General features: G+C 37.5%; 1 protein-coding gene across 11 annotated transcripts in view; it reads left to right on the top strand.

Moving 5' to 3' along the window:
• The first annotated feature begins 3,681 nt into the window (after nucleotides 1–3,681).
• Nucleotides 3,682–26,457, top strand: part of STEAP2 (STEAP2 metalloreductase) — a 28,153-nt gene continuing 5,377 nt past the window's right edge. For 2 of the 11 annotated variants that reach the window (XM_005550286.5, XM_005550285.4), the window contains exons 1-6: nucleotides 3,682–3,856; nucleotides 8,288–8,456; nucleotides 16,976–17,499; nucleotides 19,666–20,193; nucleotides 22,596–22,760; nucleotides 25,069–25,216. In XM_005550286.5, the coding sequence (XP_005550343.1) occupies nucleotides 17,008–17,499; nucleotides 19,666–20,193; nucleotides 22,596–22,760; nucleotides 25,069–25,216 (1,333 nt within the window). In that variant the 5' untranslated portion in view covers nucleotides 3,682–3,856; nucleotides 8,288–8,456; nucleotides 16,976–17,007. Of the gene's footprint in view, nucleotides 3,857–4,231; nucleotides 4,272–8,287; nucleotides 8,457–16,975; nucleotides 17,500–19,665; nucleotides 20,194–22,595; nucleotides 22,761–25,068; nucleotides 25,937–26,457 lie in introns of those variants that run through there. The other 9 variants (XM_074035577.1, XM_065542377.2, XM_074035576.1 and 6 more) reach the window with 9 other exon arrangements.

Below are 26,457 nucleotides of genomic sequence, written 5' to 3'. Positions count from 1 at the left end.
CTATACTAATATATAAATTATATGGACATTAAGAATTATAAGACTTTAGACCACATTGATCTCTGGAAATATGTTCATGAAATAATGTTAATTATAAATATGTGTTTTGTACAGATGTACATTCGGGCATTTTAATAGATTTATAAATCCTTCTGTATCATTTTGTGTTCAAAGACAGTGTATTTCTTTTTTTTGTCGTACTTAAACAATTCATTTTTTATTTTAATAGTTTCTGGGGAACACGTAGTTTTTTGTTACATGGACAAATTCTTTTCTAGTAATTTCTGATATTTTGGTGTACCCATCACCAGAGTAGTGTACACTGTACTCAATATGTAGTATTTTACCCCTCACCCCACTTCCCCCTGAGTCTCCAAACTCCATTATACCATTCTGATGCTTTTGCATCCTCATAGCTTAGCTCCAGCTTATGAATGAGAACATATGATGTTTGGTTTTCCACTCTGAGTTAGTTCACTTAGAATAATCTTCTCCAATTCCATCCAGGTTGCTGAGAATGCCATTATTTCATTCCTTTTTATGGCTGAGTAGTATTCTGTGGTGTATATATACTACATTGTCTTTATCCACTCGGTTGATGGGCATTTAGGCTGGTTCCGTATTTTTTGCAATTGTGAATTGTGCTGCTATAAACATGTGCAAACACAGTCTATTTCAAACAGATTGTATTTATATGTATAAATCTATTGAAGTATATGAATGTACCCTGACAAATAAATGTAAGGGGATGTTAACAGAATTTTATGTTTATTAAATTCTTTGGTTTCAAAACAAAGCAACATTTCACAAAAATTATTCTATTTTATTATAAGCGCTGCTTACAAACAAATTTGTTCAAAACAAATTTGGGGTTTTGGGGAATAGCTTAAGTTAAATGTTTTTACTATAGGAATTTTCAGAGCCTTTATTAACATACATTGTGGATCTCTAAAATGAGATTCCTCTTATTGTTTATCTCAAAATCTATTTACATCACGACTTACATTTATTTTGTGTAAATAAATCTGTATAAATCTTGTTTGCACTTGTTACTAATTTATCGTTTTCACCAAACTGTAACTTCTATCAGGACAGGTAAATATATCTGTCTTCTTCACCACTGTTCCTAGAGTGCCAGCCAGGGCATATAGAAGTGGCTCAATAAATATTTTTGTAGTGAATGAGTTTCTAGAGCAGCATTTAGGCAAACTAGTGCCTAAAGTCACACATTTGGGGAACTACCACTCTAAAGTCATTCAGTTGCATAATAACTTCAAAGAAAAAAAATGTGTTAATACCTCTAGGCCACTAGAGATCCATTTAATAATTATTGCTTCACTTCAGTTGAGTCACTTACTACTTTAGGGAACAGAAGAGATTTCTCAGAGAGCACCTCATGACCTGGAAAAGTCTTGCAAAATCATTTTCATACTCTCCATCTCCAACTGAAAAACAATGATAAAATTAGTTACCATGGAAGTTAAAGGAATGGTGCTGTGTATTAACACCAACAGTCTTCTGGAACACATTTGGTAACATTAGATTTTCCATCAAAGATATTTGCTTATTTTAGTAGTTCAAGCATGTAAAAGAGATATCCCTTCTGGAAACTGCAAATTGTTGACTCACTGATTCTCATTTGGGAAAAGGGATTTCACATTACTTTATTTTCTAAATAGTCAAAGCCCATATTAAGACAGCTTTTAAAAATATTTAAAATCTATGGCTTACCTACATGTTTTACACTATAATTTATGGTTGTAGAAGTTAGAAAGTGCAATTCGTTTTAATAACCCTGTGGGCGGCCGGGCGCGGTGGCTCAAGCCTGTAATCCCAGCACTTTGGGAGGCCAAGACGGGTGGATCACGAGGTCAGGAGATCGAGACCATCCTGGCTAACACGGTGAAACCCCATCTCTACTAAAAAATACAAAAAAAACTAGCCGGGCGAAGTGGCGGGCGCCTGTAGTCCCAGCTACTCGGGAGGCTGAGGCAGGAGAATGGCGTGAACCCGAGAGGAGGAGCTTGCAGTGAGCTGAGATCCGGCCACTGCACTCCAGCCTGGGTGACAGAGCAAGACTCCGTCTCAAAAAAAAATAAAAATAAAAAAATAAAAAAATAACCCTGTGGGGAAGTTATATAATTCTATGGCTTTTAAAAATATGTGGAAAAGCTATATACTTTTCGTTAACTGCTAAGATTCATGAATTTTCTCCACAAGTTCTCCAGAAGAACTACTAGAAAAAACTCCATGAATCTCATTATTTGACAGTTTTGTTGAAGCGAAATTATTAAAATTGATATTAGATTTAATGACTTGTTTCCAGTAACCAAAATGGAAAGTATTCTACCAGCTGTCGATGGTTCCACACTCTGACACATCGTTAAAACCTTAGCTTCTGCCTAAACTTTAAACCTTAATAATATTTGGTGGTAGGGGAGGGGTTACATTTCAAGTCAAACAAAGGATGTATTTCCAAAGCAGCATTTGCAAAGGTTAATCTGTATATGGACTACAAAGGGGAAAGTGCAGTGCCCCAGTGATCGATCTAAGACCCCCTCTCGTTGTTGTTGTTGTTGTTATTGTTTGTCTGGTTAATAAACCACCTAGAGGGAAAATTTTTAAACCTAATTTGTTGAAATGGTACTTTACTAATGTAAGAAAAAAAATTTCCCCAAATTGCAGAATTTTTGGTAAATTGATTTTACATTTGGGAACAAAGATTTCTTGCTTCTTCTACTGACAACTTTTACACAAAAGATAAAAGGTACTTTTACTTGGTAATCTGCAGGGAGAAAATGTACAGAAACCCAGAGCCAAAGGTGCTCTCAGGGGATTCCCTGAAACATTCAAAGCCATAGCTGCCCCAGAAGGTAAGTGGCTTTCGCAGGAACACAGGTCTCCTGACTCAAGGCCTAACCTTCCTTTCCCCCACACCAAAGCTCGCGCGCGGGGCACCAGCTAGAGTGAAGGTCAAAGTCAACAGAATAATCTCTGCAGTTCATGGTCTGTGAGGGTCCTCCTATCCGAGGGAGTGTTCATGAAAGGGTATTTCGGAACATTTTATTCCAAGGACACAGTCTAGTCAAAAGACGTTTGGGGTGGGGCAAACATGGGGCAAAAGAACACCTACAAAAGAAAAAAGCGCAGTTTCTTGGAGGCTTGTCAGAAGCTAAGACTGGGGAGGTGGGAACCAGGGCCCTTTGGCGAGAGTTGGGGTAGGAATCGCGTCAGAAAAGCAATTTCTAGAGCGGAAAGGTGACCCCACATTACAAAAAGAAACGGAGTAGAAAAATGGGCTTTACTCTTCTAGAGCTGCTTCAGAATCTCCTGAAGACCAGGGAGGAACCCTGCAGGCGAGCCAGGCGGATACTCAGCCGCTCCCGATAGAGGGGTGCGCAAAGCTGCCGAGCCGTGTGTGTGTGGCTCCCTAGTGCACTCACTGCTGGCTCCCTCTCGGTGCTCTGGGCCCTCCCCAGCTCCCCCAACACACCCCCGCCCCCTCCGAGCTCCCCGACTCCTCCCCGGCTCTCCACTGCCCTTCCCGACTCCTGTCGGCGTTCCTCGGGCCCTGGGTGCCACGAGCTGTCCAGAAGCGCAGCCCCTAGCGGCGCGTCACTGCCAAGCCGGCCTCCGCGCGCCTCCCTCCTGCCTCTTCCCTGGCTGTACACGATCCAGCTTGGGTAGGCGGGGAAGCAGCTGGAGCGGGACCGCAGCCGCAGCCACCCTGCAGCCGCCAGTCGGAGGTGCAGTCCGTAGGCCCTGGTCCCCGGGTGGGCCCTGGGGAGTCGGCGCCGCTCCCGGGGAGCTGCAAGGCTCGCGCCTGCCCGGCGTGGAGGGCGCGGGGGGCGCTGAGGTGAGCGGGTCGGGGAGGAGCGTGAAAGGAGGTGGCGGCGGCGGAGTTGAGGGTCAAGATGCAGTCGGCGCCACGAGCTGCATCCATTCTCCCCGATTCCGCGCCCTCAGCAGGCGTCCGCCCTGAGCTGCGGGGTCCCTGATCTCCTGGCACCTTGAGGTGGAAAGTGAGAAGGGTGGAGAAGGGTGTCTGTTCCACTGATTCCCCCTCCTCCTCCTCTTGGTCTCCTAGAGCTAAGGGCAAGTCCTAGAGGTTGGGCCCAGGAGAAAGAAGGCCAGGAGACATTGTCTCAGGTAGGATGGGTCCCAGCAGGAAAGGACAGGCAGGTTACTTTCGCCCCCTTGGTAGTCTCCCTGCTACTTTTGGTTGATGCAGGGAATTTCATGGAAGATCGTGCAGTGCTGCTTGTGAACAGGTATTTCTAGCAGTCATTTTGTTTATTTCCGAGTAATGTAATCGTGGTGTGTTTAGGCCATTTCTGTTAGAAAGTAATTGGCCTCTTCTTTGACTGTCCTAAATTATCTTTGAGCCCTGTGTTCAGCCTCAGCCAAAACTTGTTGAAAATTATGCCCTAAAAATCTTGCTCTTAAAATAGAGCAGAGAGATAAAGAGCATTTTTGTTGGGAGATTTCCATTTATTATCTCTGCCACCCCGTGGAGAAGGATTGGTGTCAGTTTTTACTCCTCGGGCAGTTAGTTTTTTAGATGGAAAGACAGTCCAGGCCATAGTTAATTGTCGCTCATCACTATAGGAGAAACAGAATTCAGACTCCTGCCCCACCCCCACCCCCAACCTCCTGACTTAGATTCTAGTCCTTTTAACAGCCCCGCTGTTTGGAACCGTTTTTGTTTTCTAAAGCACCTCCCCATCCTTCCTTTCCTCCACTTTATTATTTCTTCATTTTATTGATCTCTGTTTATTTTTTTCTTTCTTTAACCCTATAATTTTTTTTTACTCCGATTCTCTCTCGGTTGCTTCAAAGCTTGAGGCTATTTAATGGAAAAACAAAACAAAACAAAACACCCGTCCTAAATAATTTGCAGGATGTTTAGAAACATAAGAGTAACTGTATATGCTGCCATTGGGGTAGCTGCACTTTCTGCCTCTTAGCTAGTCACTCTGTCAGGGTATGGGGAAATGAGACAATGTTGAGAATGATAACTTGAGCAAATTTGCAGTAAGGAAATGAAAAGCTTTATCCAAGTCACTTTTTATTGTACTGGTGCTATGGAAAATGTGGTGAATGAGCATAGTTGTATTTTAATACTGAAAAAAAACAGGACAGGTGAAGACAAATTTTTAAAGAAAGGATTGTAAATGAGTTAGAAAAGTGAGAAAGAGGATACACCAAAAATGCGAAAGAGTAAGACTGCAGGTGTGATAGAGGACATAGGACATCAGGAGATGTATTTATTCCTGCTGGGCCAGAAACCAGGACGTTGAGGTAACTGAGACTTTAACATAACATTTAACATAACATAATATTTAACATAATATTTAACATAACATAACATTTAACATAACATAATATCAACATTGATAAATCACCTACCCCTTCAGGGCCCACATGTCTTTTCAACAAAAAGAGAAGTCTGATCTAGAGAATTATTCGCTTTTTGTCCTGAATTTTTTTGATGCATTACATAACAAAGAATTTTTATGGCATCCTAAGTTACACTGCCAGACAATGTGGAGGCAGTGATCACGGATAAGACAAACATGGTTCTTCCCTCATGCAGCTTATTGTTCAATGAGAGAAATAGTAAACAGAAAAGAAACAATTATATAAAATATTACAAAATAAATTTAACAAGGGCTGAGTGAATTATTCTGCTATAGAGATGGAACAGTATATGAAAAGTTCCCAAGGTACATAAAGTGGTTGTTCTTTTCTCCTTCTAGAAGAGGATGCTGTGGGTGAACAATACAGATTGAGGTTAGAGAGGGGAAGCGGGGGCAAACTCATTCGGGACCTTCTATGTGATAGGAAGGTGGCTGTAGTTCTAAGTAAAGGAGCACTGATTTTAAGGAGAGACTTTTTATGATGATTTACATTTTAAGATGATCTTAGCTGCTGTGCAGATGGTTTGGAAAGGGTCCAAAGAGAAAGTAGGCTGACCCATTAGGAAATGTTTGCAGAGTCCAGGTGAGATGATAGAAACCTGAACTAGCCTGGTATTGGTGGAGAGGGATTTATGAAATATGTTGGAGAACAAGAGTTGGTGCAGGATTTTATGTCAAAACTGAGAGACAGCAAGGACTCAAGAATGACTCACAATTTTCTGATTGGAGCAACTGGTGGGTAATGGTGGCATTTACACATTTCCAGGCAAATGGGACCAGGTCTGGGTGGAAAAAGTTCAGGTTTGAACCTGTGAAGTTTGAGATGTCACAGAAAGAGGTCATAACCATATTCCCTGGGGAGGCAAAAAACGGAGGCTCTCCAGGACATAAGTGGATAGACTGGTCTTTGATAGGTAAAGTTGGTGATTGTTAATTTAAGGTGAAACTAATGAGCTCAGTTTCTGGTTTTTCTCCAGCAACCTTCACCAACGTGGATACAGATACAGAGAAAATGGATAGCTGGGTTCTTCCAGGACTAGAGTTTTGCCAAGCAGATATGATGGAGAGTAAGAGAGTTAAGGATCTTTTCAAGGGAGTGACTATAAATCTAGTCTCGGTTTAAAGAGATACCAGAGCAGGCTGATGGAGAGTACAGGATATTAAGCAATTAGAGAGGTCGAGGTCAACAGATCAGATTTCTTTTGCTGTCTAGAATTATCAGTGTGGATATTTAAACTAAGATTATTGGAAGTCCTGCAGATAGTGCTTGGAGATTTCAGGAAGTGAATGACTGAGGTGGGGTAGAGGCAAAAATTCATTACCTCCAATGAATAAGTCAAGCAAATAGCCCCTGAAGTTGAATGGTTCATCCACTTGAATGATAAAGTCCAGGAAAAACGTGATAGTTATTGGGGTAGAGAGGATGACCATGTGTATACTGGGAGCCAGAGTCTGCAGTCATAAGGAATAAACTAGAAGTCAGTAGAGGACAGCAGTGAGGACAGCATTAAGGACAGGGAGAAGGTATGGTGAAGTACCATGAGTGGGTGTTTGCAGGAGAGACGATGAAGAAGAGATGTTCAGATGTGGGCCCACAAAGTGAAGGTTACGCCACCCCACCTCATGACCCTGGAGAGTTATGTTTTCTTGATGGCCTCTCCAAATCAGCAGGTTGTGAAATATCATCAAAACCTCTGCGGACAGCCCTTTCAGAGTTGCTGTCATCCAATAATAAATGTCCTATTTATGTGTGAAACAAATTAGGTTCTATTTTTCAAAATTAACATAGCACAACAGCTGCCATTCAGCTTCAGGAATGTTCAGGAAATCCTTCTAAACTGAAAACCTTAAGAGGCTGTCTAGCTGAGTGTAACTGAATTCCCTATCATAATAATACATTCTCAAGTATTAAATGTGTACAGCAAGTCAAATGCCCATTCAAGAAAACTATGTCCTTGACACACACTTTTAGATTGAGCTCCCGAAGTTGAAGTGTTAAATATAGGGTGGTGATATTACCATTATCACACAGCTTCAAGACTTATTTAGTGTTGGAAACTACCACCAGAGTCAAGTATAACCTATTTGTTTGCCATTTAACAAAGGAAATCGAGACTCAAAGGATCAAAGTGATTGCAGAAACTTAGGCCTGCCCTTTTACCCCTACACCATGAAAACACAACTTTCTATAAATGACATAGTTGTTTTTTGGTTTTGTTTGTTTTTGTTTTTGTTTTGAGGCTGAGTCTCACTCTGTTGCCCAGGCTGGGGTCCAGTGGTGCGATCTCAGCTCACTGCAACCTCTGCTTCCCTGGTTCAAGCGATTCTCCTTCCTCAGCCTCCCAAGTAGCTGGGCACCTGCCACCACCCCTGGCTAATTTTTGTGCATTTTTAGTAAAGATGGGGTTTCATCGTGTTGGCCAGTCTGATCTCGAACTCCTAACCTCAAGTGATCCACCTGCCTTGGCTTCCCAAACTGCTGGGAGTACAGGCGTGAGCCACCACACCAAGCCTATAAATGACAGTTTTATCAGTTATTTAATTTGGATTCCTTATGAATAACATCAAAAGAAAAGGTAGAGACACTATGGGCATCACCTGGGAGCTTGTGAGAAATGCAGAATGTCTAACCTCCCTCTAGACCTAGAGAATCTTAGTGTGCATTTAAAAAAGATCCCCAGGTGATAATATTTGCATTAAAGTTTGACAAGTGCCTTTCTAGTGAGTCATTCCCTTAGAAACACCGGTCTGCTCAGGTCAGCAGGATCGTGATGTCTGGAGAACCGGGGAGGGGATCCCCTTATAGAACAGAAAGAAGATATATAGTCATAGAAACATTCTGAATTTTGAATATTATGAAACAACAGGAACAAAGTGTGCTGTGCAAGGAGTGACGCATTTTAAGGAATGGCATTGCCCTTCCCAGAAAGTGGAGGGAGGAAATTGCAAAATAGTGAGTGGACCTTCTGATACTGCTCCTCCTTGAGTGGAAAAGGGGAAAGAACTGCATGCGTATTCAGCGTCCTGTATTCAAAGGTAACTGCTTGCTACTCTTTCACAATTGTAATTTTTCATTACTACAAACAACAATGTAAAAATTAACATAAGTGAAGGTCAAAAAGCCACATCTACTATCGCCAAATGATTATTAGAATAAGTATTAGATTGAATTCTGAATCTTTTAGTAGAGTGATTTTCAATCTTGGTTGCATAATAAACCATCTGCTAATCTTTTTTTAAAAATGTTGTGGCTTAGGATGAACCCCAGACCAATTAAACGAAAACTGGATGGTGGGGGTGACCTGTGATCACTGTGTTTTAAAACTCCCTGGATCATTAGAGCATGCACCTAGGGTTGAGAAACACTGCTTCAGTAGCTACGTTCAGAAGCAACTCTGAGATTGCAGTTCTGCTTCTCCATGTGCCAAAACAGTGTGACTCTCCCTTGCTACCATAAGCATAGTGCCAAGCCAGGTCAGCAATATTCAGGTCACACTCACTGGCCAGTAGGGTTTTCAGAACCTTGAGGGAAGTAGGATTTATTTCTTGAAGAAGCCTGCTTACACTAACTTTTAAGACAAATTGATACATGTTACATATTTATGGGGTACACATGAGTATTTGTCATATCCGTACAATGTGTAATGATCTGGTTGGGATTTGGGGGGAATTCATCACCTTGAGTACTTATCATGTCTATGTGTTAAGAACATTTCAAGTCATCTCATCTGGCCACTTTGAAACACACAGTACATTGTTACTAACTATAGGCAACCTACTTTGCTATTGAACATTAGAACTTATTTCTTCTAACTGTACATTTGTATCCATGAACCAACATCTCTTCATCCCCTCCTCCCATCAACACATCCTTCCAGCCTCTGATATCTCTTATGCTAATCTTTACCTCCATGGGATCCACTTTTTTAGCTCCCACACACGAGTGAAAACATGCGATATTTGCCTTTCTGTGCCTGGGTTATTTCACTTAACATAGTGGCCTCCACTCCTATCCATGTTGCTGCAAATGACGTGATTTCATTTTTTTAAGGCTGAATAATATTTCATTGTGTATACATAACACATTTTCTTTATCCTTTTGTTGATGGACATGTAGATTGATTCCATATCTTTGCTAGTGTGAATAGTGCGCAAAGAAAACAAACAAACAAACAAAAAACCCTGAGGACGGGTATCTCTTTGATATACTAATTTCTTTTCCTGTGGATAATACCCAGTAGTGAGATTACTGGATTGTATGGTAGTTCTATTTTTAGTCTTTTGAGAAACAACTCCCATACTGTTGTCCACAGTGGCTGTACTAATTTACATTTCCACCAACAGCGTATAAGGGTTCCCTTTTCTCTGAATCCTTGTCAGCATCTGTTGTTTTTGTCTTTTCATAATAGCAGTTCTAATTGGGATAAATTGAAGTCTCATTGTGGTTTTGATATGCATTTCCCTGGTGATTAGTGATGCTGAGTATTTTTTCATATACCTCTTGACCATTTGTTTGTCTTCTTCAGAAAAATGTCTATTCATGACCTTTACCCATGTTTATGGGATTATTTGGTTTTTATTGTTGAATTTTTTTAGTTCATTGTATATTCTGGATATTAGTCCCTTGTCAGATTAATCGTTTGCAAATATTTTCTCCTATTCAATAGGTTGTCTCTTCATTCTGTTGATGTTTCCTCTGCTGCACAGAAGTCTTTTAGTTTAATATAGTCCCATTTGTCTGTTTTGTTGTTGTTGTTGTTGCTGTGCTTTTGAGGTCCTAGCCATAAAATCTTTGCCTAGACCAGTGTCTTCAAATATTTCCCCAATGTTTTCTTCTTGAAATTATATAGTTTTGGGTCCTATGTTTAAGTCTTTAGTTGACCTTGAGTTGATTTTTGTATATGGTGAGGGACAGGAGTTCAGTTTTATTCTTCTGCATACAGATATCCAGTTCTCCAAGTACCATGTATTTGAAGAGGATATCCTTTCCCCAGTGTATATTCCTGGTGCCTTTGTTGACAATCAGTTGGCTGTAAATGTGTGGATTTTTTTTTTTTTTTTTTTGTGGATTCTCTTAATCTGTTGCATTCATTGGTCTGTGTGTCTGTTTTTATACCGGTACCATGTTTTTTTGGTTACTATTGCCTTGTAACACATTTTGAAGTCAGGTAGTGTGATGCCTTCAGCTTTGTTCTTTTTGCTTGGGATTGCTGTAGCTATTCAGGATATTTTTTGGTTCTATATGAATTTTAGGATTGCTTTTTCTAATTCTATGAAAAATGACATTGGTATTTTGATAGGGATTGCATTGAATCTGTATATTGCTTTTGGCAGTATGGCCATTTTAATGATATTAATTCTTCCAATCCATAAGCATGCAATATTTTTCCATTTGTTTATATCATCTTTAATTTCTTTCTACAGTGCTTTGTAGTTTTCCTTGTAGCAAACTTTCACCTCCTTGGTTAAATATATTCCTAGTTTTTTGTTTTGTTTTGTTTTGTTTTTAATAGCTATCGTAAATGGGATTGCCTTCTTGGTGTCCTTTTCAGCAAGTTCATTGTTGGTGTATAGAAATGGTACTGATTTTTGTATGTCGATTTTGTATCCTGCAACTTTATTGAATTTATTTATCAGATCTAAGAGTTTTTTTGTGAAATCTTTAAGTGTATCTAGATCTAAGATCGTATCATCAGCAAAGAGGGACAATTTGACCTTCCTGTTTTCCAATTTGGGTACCTTATATTCTTTCTCTTTCCTGGTTGCTCTGGCTAGGACTTCCAATACGATGTTGATTAGAAGTGGTGAAAGTGGCATCCTTGTCTTATTTCTGTTCATAGGGGAAAGGCTTTGAGCTTTTCCCTATTTCAAAATAATGATAGCTATTGTTATTATTATATAGATCATATAAGCCCTTATTATGTTGAAGCATATTTTTTCTATGCCTAGTTTGTTGAAAGTTTTATCATGAGGGGATGCTAAATTTTCTCAAATGCTTTTTCTGCATCTATTGAGATGATCATATGGTTATTGTCCTTCATTCTCTTTAGGTGATGTATCACAGTTATTGATTTGCATATGTTGAACCATCCTTGTATCCCTGGGATGTGTCCCTGGAATAAATCCCCTTTGATCATGATGTGTTTTTTTTATGAGTTGTTAGATTTGGTTTGCTTCTACAGACACACACACACACACACACACACACTTTTTAGGAGACAGGGTCTTGCTCTGTTGCCCAGGAGGGAGTGTGGTTATGTAATCATAAATCACTGCAGGCTTCAACTTGTAGGCTCAAGTGATTCTCCTGCCTCAGCTCCCGAGTAGCTAGGACTTCAGGTGTGTGCCACCACGCCTAGCTAATTTTTAAATTTTCTGTAGAGATGAGGGTCTCATTATGTTGCCCAGGCTGGGCTTAAACTCCTAGCTTCAATCGATCCTCCTGCATTGGCCTCCCAAAGTGCTGGGATTACAGGCATGAGCCATCATGTCTGGCCCTTGGTTTGCTAGTATTTTATTGAGAATTTTTGTATTTGTGCTCATCAGGAATATTAGTATGTAGTTTTCTTTTTTGTTGAGGCTTGTTTGCATTTGGTATGAAGCTAATGCTGATCTCATAGAATGAGTTAGGCAGAATTCCCTACTGTTCAATGTTTCGGAATAGTTTGAAGAGAATTGGTGTTAGGTCTATTTTGAAAGTTTGGTAGAATTCGGCAGTGAAGCCATGTGGCCCTGGACTTTTCTTTATTGGGAGTTTTTAAATTACTGCCTCAACTTTTTTGTTATTGGTCTGTCCAGGTTTTCCGTTTCTACCTGTTTCAATCTTGGTAGGTTGTATGTGTGTAGCAATTTATCCATTTCCTCTAGGTTTTCCAGTTTGTTGGTGTGTAGTTGTTCATAATAACTTCTCACGATTTTATGTATTTCTGTGGTATCAATTGTAATGTTTCCTTTTCCATTTCTGATTTTTTATTGGAGTATTTCCTCGTTTTTTCTTGGTTAGTCTAGCAAGTGCTTTATCGATTTTATCTTTTCAAAAAACAAAACTTTTTGTTTCATCCATCCTTTGTGTTGTTTTTTAAGTCCCAATTTGTCTAGTTCTGCTCGGATCTTTATTATTACCTTCCTTTTACCAATATGGGGTTTGGCTTGTTTTTGCTTTTCTAGTTCCTTGAGGTACATCATTACGTTGTTTATTTGAAATTGTTATGATTTTTTGGTGTAGGTGCTTATTGCTATAAACTTCCATCTTAGCACTGCTTTTGCTGTATCTCATAGGTTTTGGTGTGTTGCATTTTTATTTGTATTTGTTAAGGGAGATTTTTTGATTTCTTCCTTAATTTATTCTTTGCCACCGTAGTCATTTAGAAGCATGTTGTTTAATCATTTATTTTTACAGTTTCAAAAGGTCCTCATGTTATTGACTTCTAGTTTTATTCCATTGTGGTCTGAGGAAATACTTGATATGACTTTGATTTTTTAAAAATTTGTCAAGTCTTATTTTGTGTTCTAACATGGTCATTCTTAGAGAATGTCCATGTGCTGATGAAAATTTGTATTCTGTAAGTGTTTTATAAAATGTTCTGTGAATGTTTGTTAGGTCCATTTGTTCTAACGTATAGTTTAAATCTAATGTTTCTTTGTTAATTTTCTGTCTAGATTATCTGTCAGATGCTGGCAGGGGGTGTTGAAGTCCCCAACCGTTGTTGTATTGGAGTCTGTCTCTCCTTTTAGATCTGATAACATTTTATTTATATTAATATATCTGAGTGGTCTGTTGTTGGGTGTATATATGTTTAGAATTGTGATATCCTCTGGCTAGAATTGATCCATTATCATTATTTAATGACCTTCATTGTCTCTTTATACTGTTTTTGACTCAAACTCTGTTTTATTTGATATAAGTATAGTGACTTTTGGTTTCCATTTGCATGGAATATCTTTCTCCATCCCTTTGCTTTCAGTCTTATATGTGTTTTTATAGGTTAGATGGGTTTCTTGTACCCAGCATACAGTTGGGTCATGATTTTTTATCTATTGCTAGTCTATATCTTTTAAGTGGAAAATTTAATCCATTTGCATTTGAAGTTATTCAACAATGAAAACTTCCCAAGTCTAGTGAGAGATGTAGACACCCAGATACAGGTAACTTAGAGATCTCCAAAAAGATACAATACAAAAAGGTCTTCCCCACAGCACATTATAGCCATATTGTCAAAAGTAAAAGACAAAGAGTGAATTCTAAAAGCAGCAAGAGAAGAAAGACTAGTCAACTATAAAGGAACCCCCAGCAAATTAAAATTTTTACCTGTTCACATTCTGATTTACAGAAGGGGTTTGAGCTTGCTTTGTAAAATAAACAGATAATTAATGTTGTTTTGTTTTTGTTTCTGTTTGAAAAAGTCTTGATCATCATGATTGTTAGATTTAAAGATTTTGCAATTCTTATATTTTGGGAGATGCTATGGTATATACTCAGAAGAACTCCGGGCTGGGATATAGGAAACTTGGATTCCCTTGTGTGAATCTAGCAACCTTTTTTACCCTTAGATAATGCACATGATTACCATTAACTTTTGAATGAAGTGAGCATGGATTTCATTACTTCTGGTTTCTCTAACCGCTCTTGATGCCCAGCATTGCCAGTGACATCTCCAAATGGATATTGACAGTTTTTTTCCTACCCTGGTACCTCTGACTCCTGCCTGCCCTTCTGGGTGCATGGACCACGCCAAGGGAGTGGTCTGTCTTGAAAGGTGTGAAATGAAACGTGTAATTGATTTAAAAATAGTAAAAGTTCTTCTTTCCCAGGATTGGTTACTCCTAGGTAACGCTGAGGAGGAATGAAATGACCAAAGAAAAAGGAATAACATACTAATTTGAGTACAACTATAATTGTTACACCTTGATACTTATAACCCCAAGAAAACACCCTTTCCTAAACTCCATACGTACACCTGAATAACACATGTCTCAGCTGGACTGACTACCTGGGTTCAAATCCTGGCTCCCCTGTTTTCTGTCTTTATGTCCTTGGATAAATTAATTATCTTCTGCAGGTCTCAGTTTCCTCATCTACAAAGTGGGTGTGACGGTATTAGCATCTGTCTCTTAGGGTGGTTGTGGGGATTCAATCAGTTAATACGTAAAAACCACAAGAGAGCTGAAATACATTATGTCCTATATAAACATTAAGTAATATTACGATAATTATTGTCTTTCTAAAGTTTAACATACTGATGTATTTGGAGTTACTGGATGTGACTCATTTCTAGGGTAAAAAGTTGAATTTTCCTGGCTCTAGTCATTTCAAATTTCATTTAGTAAACCAACATATTTTTGAAACATTCCACCTGTGCCTGTAAAGTCCATTAAATCCTCTGAAGTGGTCCACATCTGCTATGAGCATAAAAGAAATTGTGCAATGAGGGTAGAATGGAAGAGTATTTTTCTTTCAGACCCAATTTTGACACTAATTCATGGCAACCTGATTTGTATTCTTGAGCAAATTATTCCAAATATGAACATTTCAGATGTTAGTCTCTCAACTAAAAAATAACTTGAGAGATTTTTCCAGGAAGAATAACTGCATCATAGTTTATGCAGCCAACAAATAAAACGGCGTCATGTTGAGGTCCAAAGGGCGTGGGTGGATGAGCAGAAAGAATACTCCAACAGCTGTAGGCAGGTGAAAGATGATTTTATTCAACAGCAACTCTCATCAACAACTTTCTCACACTGTCCATCCTGTCTCGGCTGCTTAGTCTGGTGGCTCCCACACACAGCTGCGGGGCCTGCTCTCCCTTGGCTTTGGAGTCAGCACCTTAACTATTTCAATTTCTCTCTCTGGGCATGGGCAAGCCAAGCTGTGTCCTGGCTCCCCCTGTCCGTCTGCAAAGACAGACAGCTCTGACTCTTTCTTTCTCTGGGCCCAAGAGTGCCTGTACAGTGTCAGCAGGGCAATTATACCTTTTACAGACAATAGTGGCTTAGAGCCAAGTGATGAGTTTTCCCTATGTTATAACGATGGTGGTGAGCTTCTCTGTTATGTCTACATGGCTATGATAACAAGTGAAGTTATATGCCTGTGCTGTAAACTCACTCTGGATGCTTACCTCTGCCTGTCCTTGACCAAAGCACCGCCATGTTTCTTACAAAGGGGAAGAAAAAGATTTCATAAATATTATATAATTTAAGACCATAAGCATATTACTAATCCCTTTTTCCATAGGTAAGCTATCTTTCTTAATGATACATTGTAAGATCTAGAGTGAATGATAGAAGTCCATGGTATTTACTCTTTTGTTATATTTTGATGCCTATTTTTCTTAAGATATTATTTAAGTGCCAGGGTTCATTGTTAGCTGATTTATCTAGCTCTCATTTAATGATAAAGTCACTAGCTACTGAAGTATATAGGGAACTTTATAACCTCCACCTCAAATGACTCTAGACAGTTTTGGCTTAAATGGCTTTTTAAAAAATGGTTTTTCTTTCTTCTCTTGTCTTGTGATCCATCACTTAGTATCACAGTCCTCTCTGCCTCTAGCAGCATTTGTGATTTGCTGCCTCTGATCTGCTCAGAAGCTGGGTAATCATGCTTGTTACAAGTGTGTTTTTCAAAAAAGTTCTGAGTGAAAACCTCAGTCTCTTTTCTCATGTGCTCTAGTGAGGTAGGAGGCAGATCTTGACTCCAGAAGCAAGGTTCAGACACTGGACCAAACTGAGGTCAGGGCAGAAGCACCTCTCCATAAGACATGCCCACCAGTGTGCCATGTCAGTTTACTATTGCCATGGCAATGCCCAGAAGTTACCACCCCTTTCCATGGCAACAGCCCAACAACCCAGAAGTTACAACCCTCATCCTAGAAATTTCTGCATAAATCACCCCTTAATTTGCATATAAATAAACTAGGTTTAAATATGAGTGCAGAGCTGCCGCTGAACTGCTACTCTAGGCACACTGCCTACGGGGTAGGCCTACTCTGTAAGGAGCAGTACCTCTGCTGCTGCTGTAAACTGCTGCTTCAGTAAACGTTGCTGTTTAACACCACCAGCTTGTCCTTTAATTCTTTCCCAGGCAAAGCCAAGTACCCTCCTGAGCTAAACCCCAATTTGGGGACTTTCCTGTCCTGCGTCACTAGTGCCTTGCTGCTCAAAGAGGGGTCCTCAGACCAGCACTGGTATTGCTTTCATTAGAAATGCAGAATGTCGCGCCTCCCTCCAGACCTACTCAATCAGAATCTATATTTTAACGAGATTCCCAAGTGATCTGTGTGCACATTAAAATTTGAGAAGCCCCACTTTAGCACATCACCTTTGTGACAGTTAATTTTCCTATTGAGATGCTTTTTTAAAACACGAAAGATTTATATGATATGAAGAGAAACCAGAATAGTGATCCTTTTTTAGCTTACAAATTGTGTCTTACTGTGCTCTATGTTAAAGTGTGGTGAAATATTTTACCTCTAGAAATACACAGTATTACAATGTCTAGAAGTGTTTTAATGTTCAGTAATAGGTAACTGATGAACATTTTATTTTCTCTCCCCTAGGATATTTTTGGTGATCTTGGAAGTTCTGTATCATGGAATCAATCTCTATGATGGGAAGCCCTAAGAGCCTTAGTGAAACTTTTTTACCTAATGGCATAAATGGTATCAAAGATGCAAGGAAAGTCACTGTAGGTGTGATTGGAAGTGGAGATTTTGCCAAATCCTTGACGATTCGACTTATTAGATGTGGCTATCATGTGGTCATAGGAAGTAGAAATCCTAAGTTTGCTTCTGAATTTTTTCCTCATGTGGTAGATGTCACCCATCATGAAGATGCTCTCACAAAAACAAATATAATATTTGTTGCTATACATAGAGAACATTATACCTCCCTGTGGGACCTAAGACATCTGCTTGTGGGTAAAATCCTGATTGATGTGAGCAATAACATGAGGATAAACCAGTACCCAGAATCCAATGCTGAATATTTGGCGTCATTATTCCCAGATTCTTTGATTGTCAAAGGATTTAATGTTGTCTCAGCTTGGGCACTTCAGTTAGGACCTAAGGATGCCAGCCGGCAGGTATGTATTTTACATTTTTATTCTTATGTATCTGGTATTTTGTAGTTAAACAGCTAAACAAATATCAAACATTTTAAAACTAAATTCTGACACTTTCCAATGATTATCATTTGAAAATTAATTATGAGCACCTGAAGATTAATGTCCTGACCTTGTAAGGGCACATTCCCATTCCCAAAATGATGTGGAAATCTGGGAAAATAATGTAAACTTCATCCAGTTCAACTTGAGAATAAAGCAGATGGGGAGCTCGGTCAACACCATTGTGGAATGAGCTTTTATAAGTAAACACATAAAATATGTTAAAAAATTTTTTTAAATGTGCTTATGCATTATAATTAAGCATGATTATAAAACACTTTTATTGTTTTTGTCCGTAAAGACAGTTGATTCGATTCCTTAGAAAATAAGTTTAAGTATTATATCATTGTATGCTGTATATCAGAGTCATGATAACCATTTGCTTTCCAGTCTTTATTTTAATGACTAAAAGAACATATGCTTTTCTACAGGCTATTTCTGAATCTTTTTTTTCTTTTGCATATCCACCAAAGTTTAGCAGTAGATATAGAATAAGCAAATTAGAACCAGGACCTGTGAGACAAACCTGAATTTAATCATATACCCATATTTATACCAAATTTAAATTTTTAACAGAAAAAAATGTGGAACAGTGATGAAATTCAAAATAAGCTACAAAATAGTCTAAATTTGTATTTTGTAGTGTTTGTGCCTTTATTTTGAATGTTTGGTTTATTTTTAGACTTATTATATCATATTATATCATATTATAATTTATACAAAATTTTTTCCAAATGAGTTTTTAAAAAAATTTATTCCACCATTGTCACGACTGTAATGAATTAATTTAGAATACTTTTTTCTTACTTCTGTTATAAAAGTACCTCTATTTTAAAAGTTCATAAATGATTATATAATATTCATTCAAATAGGATTTGTCCTTCATCTGGCTAATGTTATCTGAGATTAATAATCCAAAGAGTGTTATATTGTCACCATTACATAAATAGAAACATGCAAATATTTCTATGTGGTCTATTTTAGAGTCCTTATACAAACATCTTTAGGGATATATTTAGGAATTTGTTTTCCCCAAACATTATTTGGAGACTTTATAGCAATATTTTTCTAGCCTTGAATGAAGTGGCCTACCCATTAGTAATAGCAGCTCACTCCAGTAATGAACTTGGGGCTCAATAAACACTTGTTGAATTTTCAACTATATTATAGTATCTAACAGATTTCGATAGTTTGAAAGCCTACCCTTGCCTCCACCCATCACGTCATTAGAGTTTCTGTAAAAGTAGTATCTTTGTCTTAGAAAAGGACAGTTGCTTTTCTATTTAAATTAACTAAGCCTTATAATTTTTTTACTTGCCAGGTATATCATCATTATTTAGAGATGAAAGAATTTAATATACTGACCAATGAAATAGTATACCTGAGATTATTATGGTTTTTCTGAGATACTTGGTGTATTGGTTTCTAAACCTAAATTTTATTTAAAATCTTATTAAATTTTATTAAAAAATATAGCATCATGACATAATTTAAAGGTTTTAATTGCAGATGGCCATCCAAAGTGCATGCCCACTTCCAGTCATGCTAAATATCTGTAAAGGGCAGTGTTTGCACTCATACTACTAGACAGAACTGCTACAGTGCTAAAACTACATATTGTTCATGACAGCAGGGAGTGCCAGCCCCACACTGTCCCCTGTGGGAATTAGGGAAGTGGAGTGGGGCAGGGGCATGACCAGCAGCTCAAAGTCCACCTAAACCCCTGGAGAGGAGGCCTTACCCGGCTGCTGCTACTGAACCATGCCTAGAAGAGTACACTTTTCTTTCCACCTGCCCACCCCCCCGCCACCTGGGGGATCCCCTCTGACGCTCGAGGTTGCAGCTACATTTTCCTGCATTTTATTGTCCTGTTATCATAAGTGGCAAGGACTTTTTTGTTCTCATGACACTGTTTAAAACCTATTAGTAATAGGTTAATACATTCATAAATGCCTTATCCCCTGAACTTTAACCATTTGCATCACTCAGGTTCATTACAGGTGATGCTCCATAAGTGGAGCATGCGATTGCTACCATTTTTATAAACAACGGTGGTAATGCTGAGTCTTTTTATTTTTCCCACAGGTTTATATATGCAGCAACAATATTCAAGCCCGACAACAGGTTATTGAACTTGCCCGCCAGTTGAATTTCATTCCCGTTGACTTGGGATCCTTATCATCAGCCAGAGAGATTGAAAATTTACCCCTACGACTCTTTACTCTCTGGAGAGGGCCAGTGGTGGTAGCTATAAGCTTGGCCACATTTTTTTTCCTTTATTCCTTTGTCAGAGATGTGATTCATCCATATGCTAGAAACCAACAGAGTGACTTTTACAAAATTCCTATTGAGATTGTGAATAAAACCTTACCTATAGTTGCCATTACTTTGCTCTCCCTGGTATACCTAGCAGGTCTCCTGGCAGCTGCTTATCAACTTTATTACGGCACCAAGTATAGGAGATTTCCACCTTGGTTGGAAACCTGGTTGCAGTGTAGAAAACAGCTCGGATTACTAAGTTTTTTCTTCACTGTGGTCCATGTTGCCTACAGCCTCTGCTTACCAATGAGAAGGTCAGAGAGATATTTGTTTCTCAACATGGCTTATCAGCAGGTACTGAACATGCTTGTTATTTATCTGATGCTAGTAAAATACTTTTTATTAGTATAAACTATAAAACATAAAATTTTGCATGCCTTTTAATGGAAATTTGATTTTTGTATACTATGGGAGGGGAAATAATTGTTCTTTCAACAATGTTTTCACGTAAGAATTATGTGGCTAATTCAAAATTATTTCAAGTAAAGGCTGCTACCATCCTTTTCCTTACAGAATAAAAGCAGAAACGTAGAGGGTTGGGTTCTCCCCTTTTTTCAATGTTATAATTGCAATGAGTGCTTTCAATATTCAACAATTCATTATTTTAATGTTTTATAATTGGTCGTGCTCCACAAAATGATGAGGCAACTCTCAGTAAATATATACGATAAAATTAGAACTGGTAAAAATACAAAGCAGAACAGGAAGACAAGATCAGGAGAAAAAAGTCGAATACACCTCTGCTAAGAGTGTCTGCACAGCTTCTCTTTTGGCTTTGAGATTTTCAACACGATGAGAAAGGAGACCCTATTATTTACAAAGCTCTTGTTATCAAAAACTAGAAAACAATAGTTCCACGGGTGAAGCTTTTCTAGCACTTAGCTCTCAAAAAAAAAAAAATCTTAGGGAGCACTTCATGGAAGGGGCTTGATGATGAGCTAGACTATGGTTTTCCTCCATAATTCCCAATCCACAAATGTAATTTAAGGGGTTTCCCTGAAGCTGTTTGGTATAACATTTCTCAATGAAAGCCAAGAACATTGCACCAAAACAAATGTGTAAAAGCATGTGCGTTTTGTAAGGATCGAAGGCATCATAGTCCAAGTATGTGGCATCTAGTAATTAAGCTTGTTTCAACAATAAAACCTAAAATAATATTTTTCTAATTAGTAGATTGATAACCTTTAAGCCATTCACTTTCTGGGGGAAAAAAACACTTCTCTTAATGAGATACTAAGGCTTTTATAGTTGCTCAGTTGGCTCCCTTACCTCCTTCCAGTCATTTGCCCAGATCTCACCTTTTCAGTGAGTCCTACGCTGGATACCATTTTAAATGCTGCTGCCTCCACCCCAACCAGTATTCCGAATCCCGCTGACTTACCCTGCTCTACCTTTCTTTTTTTAATAACGCTTACCATCTTCTAACACACTTGACTTCCATGTTAAAAATACATTTACCAGTGTTTGCCTTCCCCCATCAGAATGTAAGTTCATGAGAAGAGGGATCTTTGTCCATCTTTTTCACTGATACATACCCAGTGCCTAGATCTGAGCCTAGACATTGTGGACACTCCAACAGCCCATTTGTGGGATGAATGAATGAACTGGGAGAGCAGGTAGATCCAGGTTGTAGTCTCTGAGTACACTGGGTAATGCTGTTATTCTGTATTGTATAGATATCAAATAAGAAGATGGTAGCAACTCTGGGGCCTCTTTCAAGATAATGGTATGATTGCCTCAGGGAACTAATGGTTAAGAAGCAGCTTTTTGTTGTTGTTAAATTTTAAGTATGTTTTGTTAACTGGAATTGGACAAAGTTAAACTGTTGTTAAGTTAGAATCTGTTTTCCATTAATAGATACTTATTTAAATAAAAAATTTCAGCTGATGGAGTCCAATACTTGATTTATACTCTAATTATATTCTGAGTGTAAATAGAACTTCTAAAGGTAGTCCCTACACAGAATACCACAAATTCAGAGTTAACTGTCTGCCTTGATTATACACACATTATCAATGTAAGTAAAAGATGTTTGGAAAAATACTGCATATAAATGACACAGTCAGAGAGTTGGGAATCATATTAAATTAGGCAGTTCAAGTGGAGAAATATTTGAGCTCCATTGGCCTTTATAGCCAGGGAAATCATAGCTTTCTAGGAAGAGAAGATGAGAAGAAAGACAAAACAGAGATATATTATTCATGTGATGGAAGAAGATACTGACGTAGTTTAGAAATTCCCTGCCTGGATCCAAGTTGAACTAAGGCCAGACTGTATCCCAGATACTCAACCAAGTTTAAACCAGCTTGTAAAAGTACTTCGAAACTAAGTTTAACTCCAGTAACTTCTTTTGTGTCACCCTAGAACCAACCACTAGGCATTTTATGGTGTTGGACTCCAGAGTCCCTGTAATGATGATGTATTACAAATGTGATGGCAAAGCTTTGCCCCTTTATTCTAGCACGTATACAAGGAAAGATAAAGTTTTGTCCTCCTTTTGTTTAATTCTCTTTTCCCCTACACCTGGAGCAGTATCATCCAGTAACATGTTCTCTATAATGGTTTGTTAGACTGAATTAGTGCAACTTAAATATGTCTATATATGACTAGGTTCTTCTTATGCCAAGAGTGAACTCTGTGCTGAATCAGTTAATGTTCTACTAAACAAAGGAAGTTCACATTTGCTTTCTTGTTAGGTTCATGCAAATATTGAAAACTCTTGGAACGAGGAAGAAGTTTGGAGAATTGAAATGTATATCTCCTTTGGCATAATGAGCCTTGGCTTACTTTCCCTCCTGGCAGTCACTTCTATCCCTTCAGTGAGCAATGCTTTAAACTGGAGAGAATTCAGTTTTATTCAGGTATGTGGGGTTTTGTTTGGTCAAGGACTGTGCAGGATAGGATTTCCTTGTTAAGAACAACTGAATTTTAAATCTTTTCCTTATAAAAAGGGTGCCTTTGAGAGTGTATTTATGCATCTAGATACATTACGCTGGAAGGCAGCTTAGGACTGCTCTGGTTGAGTAAGTGAAACACCAGTCAGTATATGATTGTACTGGAAGACTTTGACAGCACTGCCTTCCAGTATACTATGTTAAGAATGAAAAGTTACCTTAAAAGAGAAAAAAAAAATGAAAGTGGGGAAGGATGAGCTTAGATCAAATTTAATGTTGCAAGTCAATTTATTATTAGCCAAGTTAACGAAAATTTATTTTATGTTTTGAGTCATCTTGATCTGTCCAGAAAAATCTTATTAATTTGAACTCAAGTGGGAGTGTCAATCTGAATATTTTAAAGAAATGTGTGTGTATATACACACACATACAAACACAAGCAGTGGCAAACTAGGTAACTAGATTAATGGATTATAACATGCAGCCAGCCTTAAGAATTTTGTTAGTACAGGTATTTAGTGTATCAGTAGTACACTAATATGTATGGATGTCTGTAAAGGGATTTCAAACCACCATGGTATTTAATAAGTTAAACATTCACCCTCTCCAATAATATCTAAATAATAAGGTTGCATATTTTAAAAATACATGACTGAAACATGGACCCTTCTTGTATTTTTACAAAATCTGTACTGGTTGTATCCAAATGGTTTACAGCACAGTAGACAAATTCATGTCCTTTGGTGGTACACTTAAGTTTTGTTTCGTTTCATTGCTTATTTGCTTGTTTTTTTTAAGGTCATGTAAAAATCTCATTCAAAGCAAGGCCATAATGCTTATCTGAATTTATTTTTCCTTTTCAAAGAAAAGGGAGAGTACTTTCCCAACAGCTAGTTTAAACATACCTGAAAAGAAATAGAAGGTTCTAGACAGATGCAAATTATCATTATAAATTTAGATGAGTAATTGCAAATATTTTGCCTGCCGGAGGGTTGATATTTTCTCAGTAAAGTTAGACATTACATCATTATACGGATGTAATATTACTTTTCTATAACATACTATTTTTCAAAGTAAGCAGTCTTAAACATAATAATTTAGCAAACTAAAGAATGGTGATCTTTTAGAATTTAACCTGTAAAGTGCCTAACTGAAGTATTCTTATTAAACTCTGTATTTGAATTCTTGTTTATATTAATACTGCAGGATTTTTCATACTTGCCTATTAACCAGTGTGTATATGTGTGTGTGTGCCCATGAGGATGCTCATTTAATTTTAATTTAATTAATTTTAATAATTTTAAATGAGTTTATTTAATTTTATCATATATCTGTTTATGTATTAACAGGTATGTGTCACCTAACAATGGGGAACATTCTGAGCAATGAGGCAATTTTGTCACGTGAACATCATAGAGCATATTTATACAAACCGTGACCTATTGCTCCCAGGCTACAAACCTGTACAGCATGTTACTGTACTGAATACTATATGCACTTGTAACACAATGGTAAATATTTGTGTACCTAAACATATCTAAACATAGAAAAGGTACAGTAAAAATAGGGTATATAATCTTGTGGGACCACTGTTGTATATGCAGTCCATAGTTGACCAAAATGCCCTTATGTGGCACATGACTGTATTTATGTGTATGTGTACACACACACTCACACACACACATATATACACACACACATTTCTTTAATACACAACTGGTGGAAATGTGAATAATTTTTATAAAGAAGAGTTTAGCAGTATGTATCAGTACCCTTAAGGAAAAGCTAGATGTTTTGACCAATAATCCTACTATTAGAAACCAGTCCTAAGAAAATAAATCAAAATATGGAAAATGGCCTAACATGACATTTATAGTTGAGGAAAATTGGAAACAGTAAATTATCAACAAAAAGGAATGGTTGAATAAATTATGCACATCCATTCAATAGAGTATTATACAGTATTAATTCATCTTCATACTTAATGACATGAGGAAAATGTTCTTGATAAAATAAATGAAGTAGTAAGAATATTGAAGTGTATGCAATCGCGCCTCATTTGTGTAACATAAGGTGTGCATATAAATAATACATATATATGCATATATAAAAATATTAATATTGTTTAATTCAGTAGAGGACAAAGGTTAACTTGATAATTTAAGACAAAATAGTTTTATCAAAATATAAACACGGTATATCTTGAACTTAATTTATGGGTTTCAGTCATTTGTTTCTTATTCTTTGTTTCTTTTCCTTTCTCTCCTGGCCCAAGTCTACGCTTGGATATGTCGCTCTGCTCATAAGTACTTTCCACGTTTTAATTTATGGATGGAAACGAGCTTTTGAAGAAGAGTACTACAGATTTTATACACCGCCAAACTTTGTTCTTGCTCTTGTTTTGCCCTCAGTTGTAATTCTGGGTAAGATCATTTTATTCCTTCCATGTATAAGCCGAAAGCTAAAACGAATTAAAAAAGGCTGGGAAAAGAGCCAATTTCTGGAAGAAGGTATTGGAGGAACAATTCCTCATGTCTCCCCAGAGAGGGTCACAGTAATGTGATGATAAATGGTGTTCACAGCTGCCATATAAAATTCTACTCATGCCATTATTTTTATGACTTCTACATTCAGTTACAAGTATGCTGTCAAATTATTGTGGGTTGAAACTTGTTAAATGAGATTTCAACTGAATTAGTGATAGAGTTTTCTTCAAATTAATTTTCACAAATGTCATGTTTGCCAATATGAATTTTTCTAGTCAATATATTATTGTAATTTAGGTATGTTTTGTTTCGCCCAACTGTAACCCTATTGTTACTTTATATTTCATAATCAGGCAAAAATACTTACAGTTAATAATATAGATACAATTTTAAAAACAATTTGCAAACCAACAGAATTTTAAGCTTTTAAAATAATTTAATGGATATACATTTTTTTCTGAAGATTAAGATTTTAATATTCAACTTAAAAAGTAGAAATGCATTATCATATGTTATTTTTAAGAAAGGACATATTATATTAGCATCTAGGTAAGGGTGCATGATAGCATTCCTATATTTCTCTCATAAAATAGGATTTGAAGGATGAAATTAATTATATGAAGCAATGTGATTATATGAACAGACACAAATTAAAAAGACAAATTAAACCTGAAATTATATTTAAAATATATTGGAGACATGAAATACATACTGATAATACATACCTCATGAAAGCTTTTATTCTTTATTGTGTTACAGAGCAGTTTCATTTTCATATTAATATACTGATCAGGAAGAGGATTCAGTAACATTTGGCCTCCAAAAGTGCTATCTCTTAATACAGTACCAATCCTGGGAATTGTATAATAGTTCATACTTAGAACAAAAGTATCAAGTTTGCACACAAGTAGTCTGTCAGCTGACCTTTGTCGCACCTTAACCAGTCACCACTTGCTATGGTATGGGATTATACTGATGTTCTTTGAGGGATTGTGATGTGCCAGGCATGGTTCTAAGTACTTTACTTGTATTATCTCATTTAATACTTAGAACAACCCCGTAAGATAAGTAGTTATTATCTTCATTTTACATATGAGGGACCAAAGGATAGAAAAGTTATTTTCCAAAGGTCATGCAGTTAATAAATGGTGGAGTGAGCACTCAAGTCCAGGTAGTCA

Source organism: Macaca fascicularis, chromosome 3 (assembly GCF_037993035.2).
Source record: "Macaca fascicularis isolate 582-1 chromosome 3, T2T-MFA8v1.1".
In the NCBI taxonomy this organism is placed as follows: domain Eukaryota; kingdom Metazoa; phylum Chordata; class Mammalia; order Primates; family Cercopithecidae; genus Macaca; species Macaca fascicularis.
The sequence above is the reverse complement of the archived record's forward strand: the minus strand, read 5'-3'. Positions and strand labels throughout refer to the sequence as shown.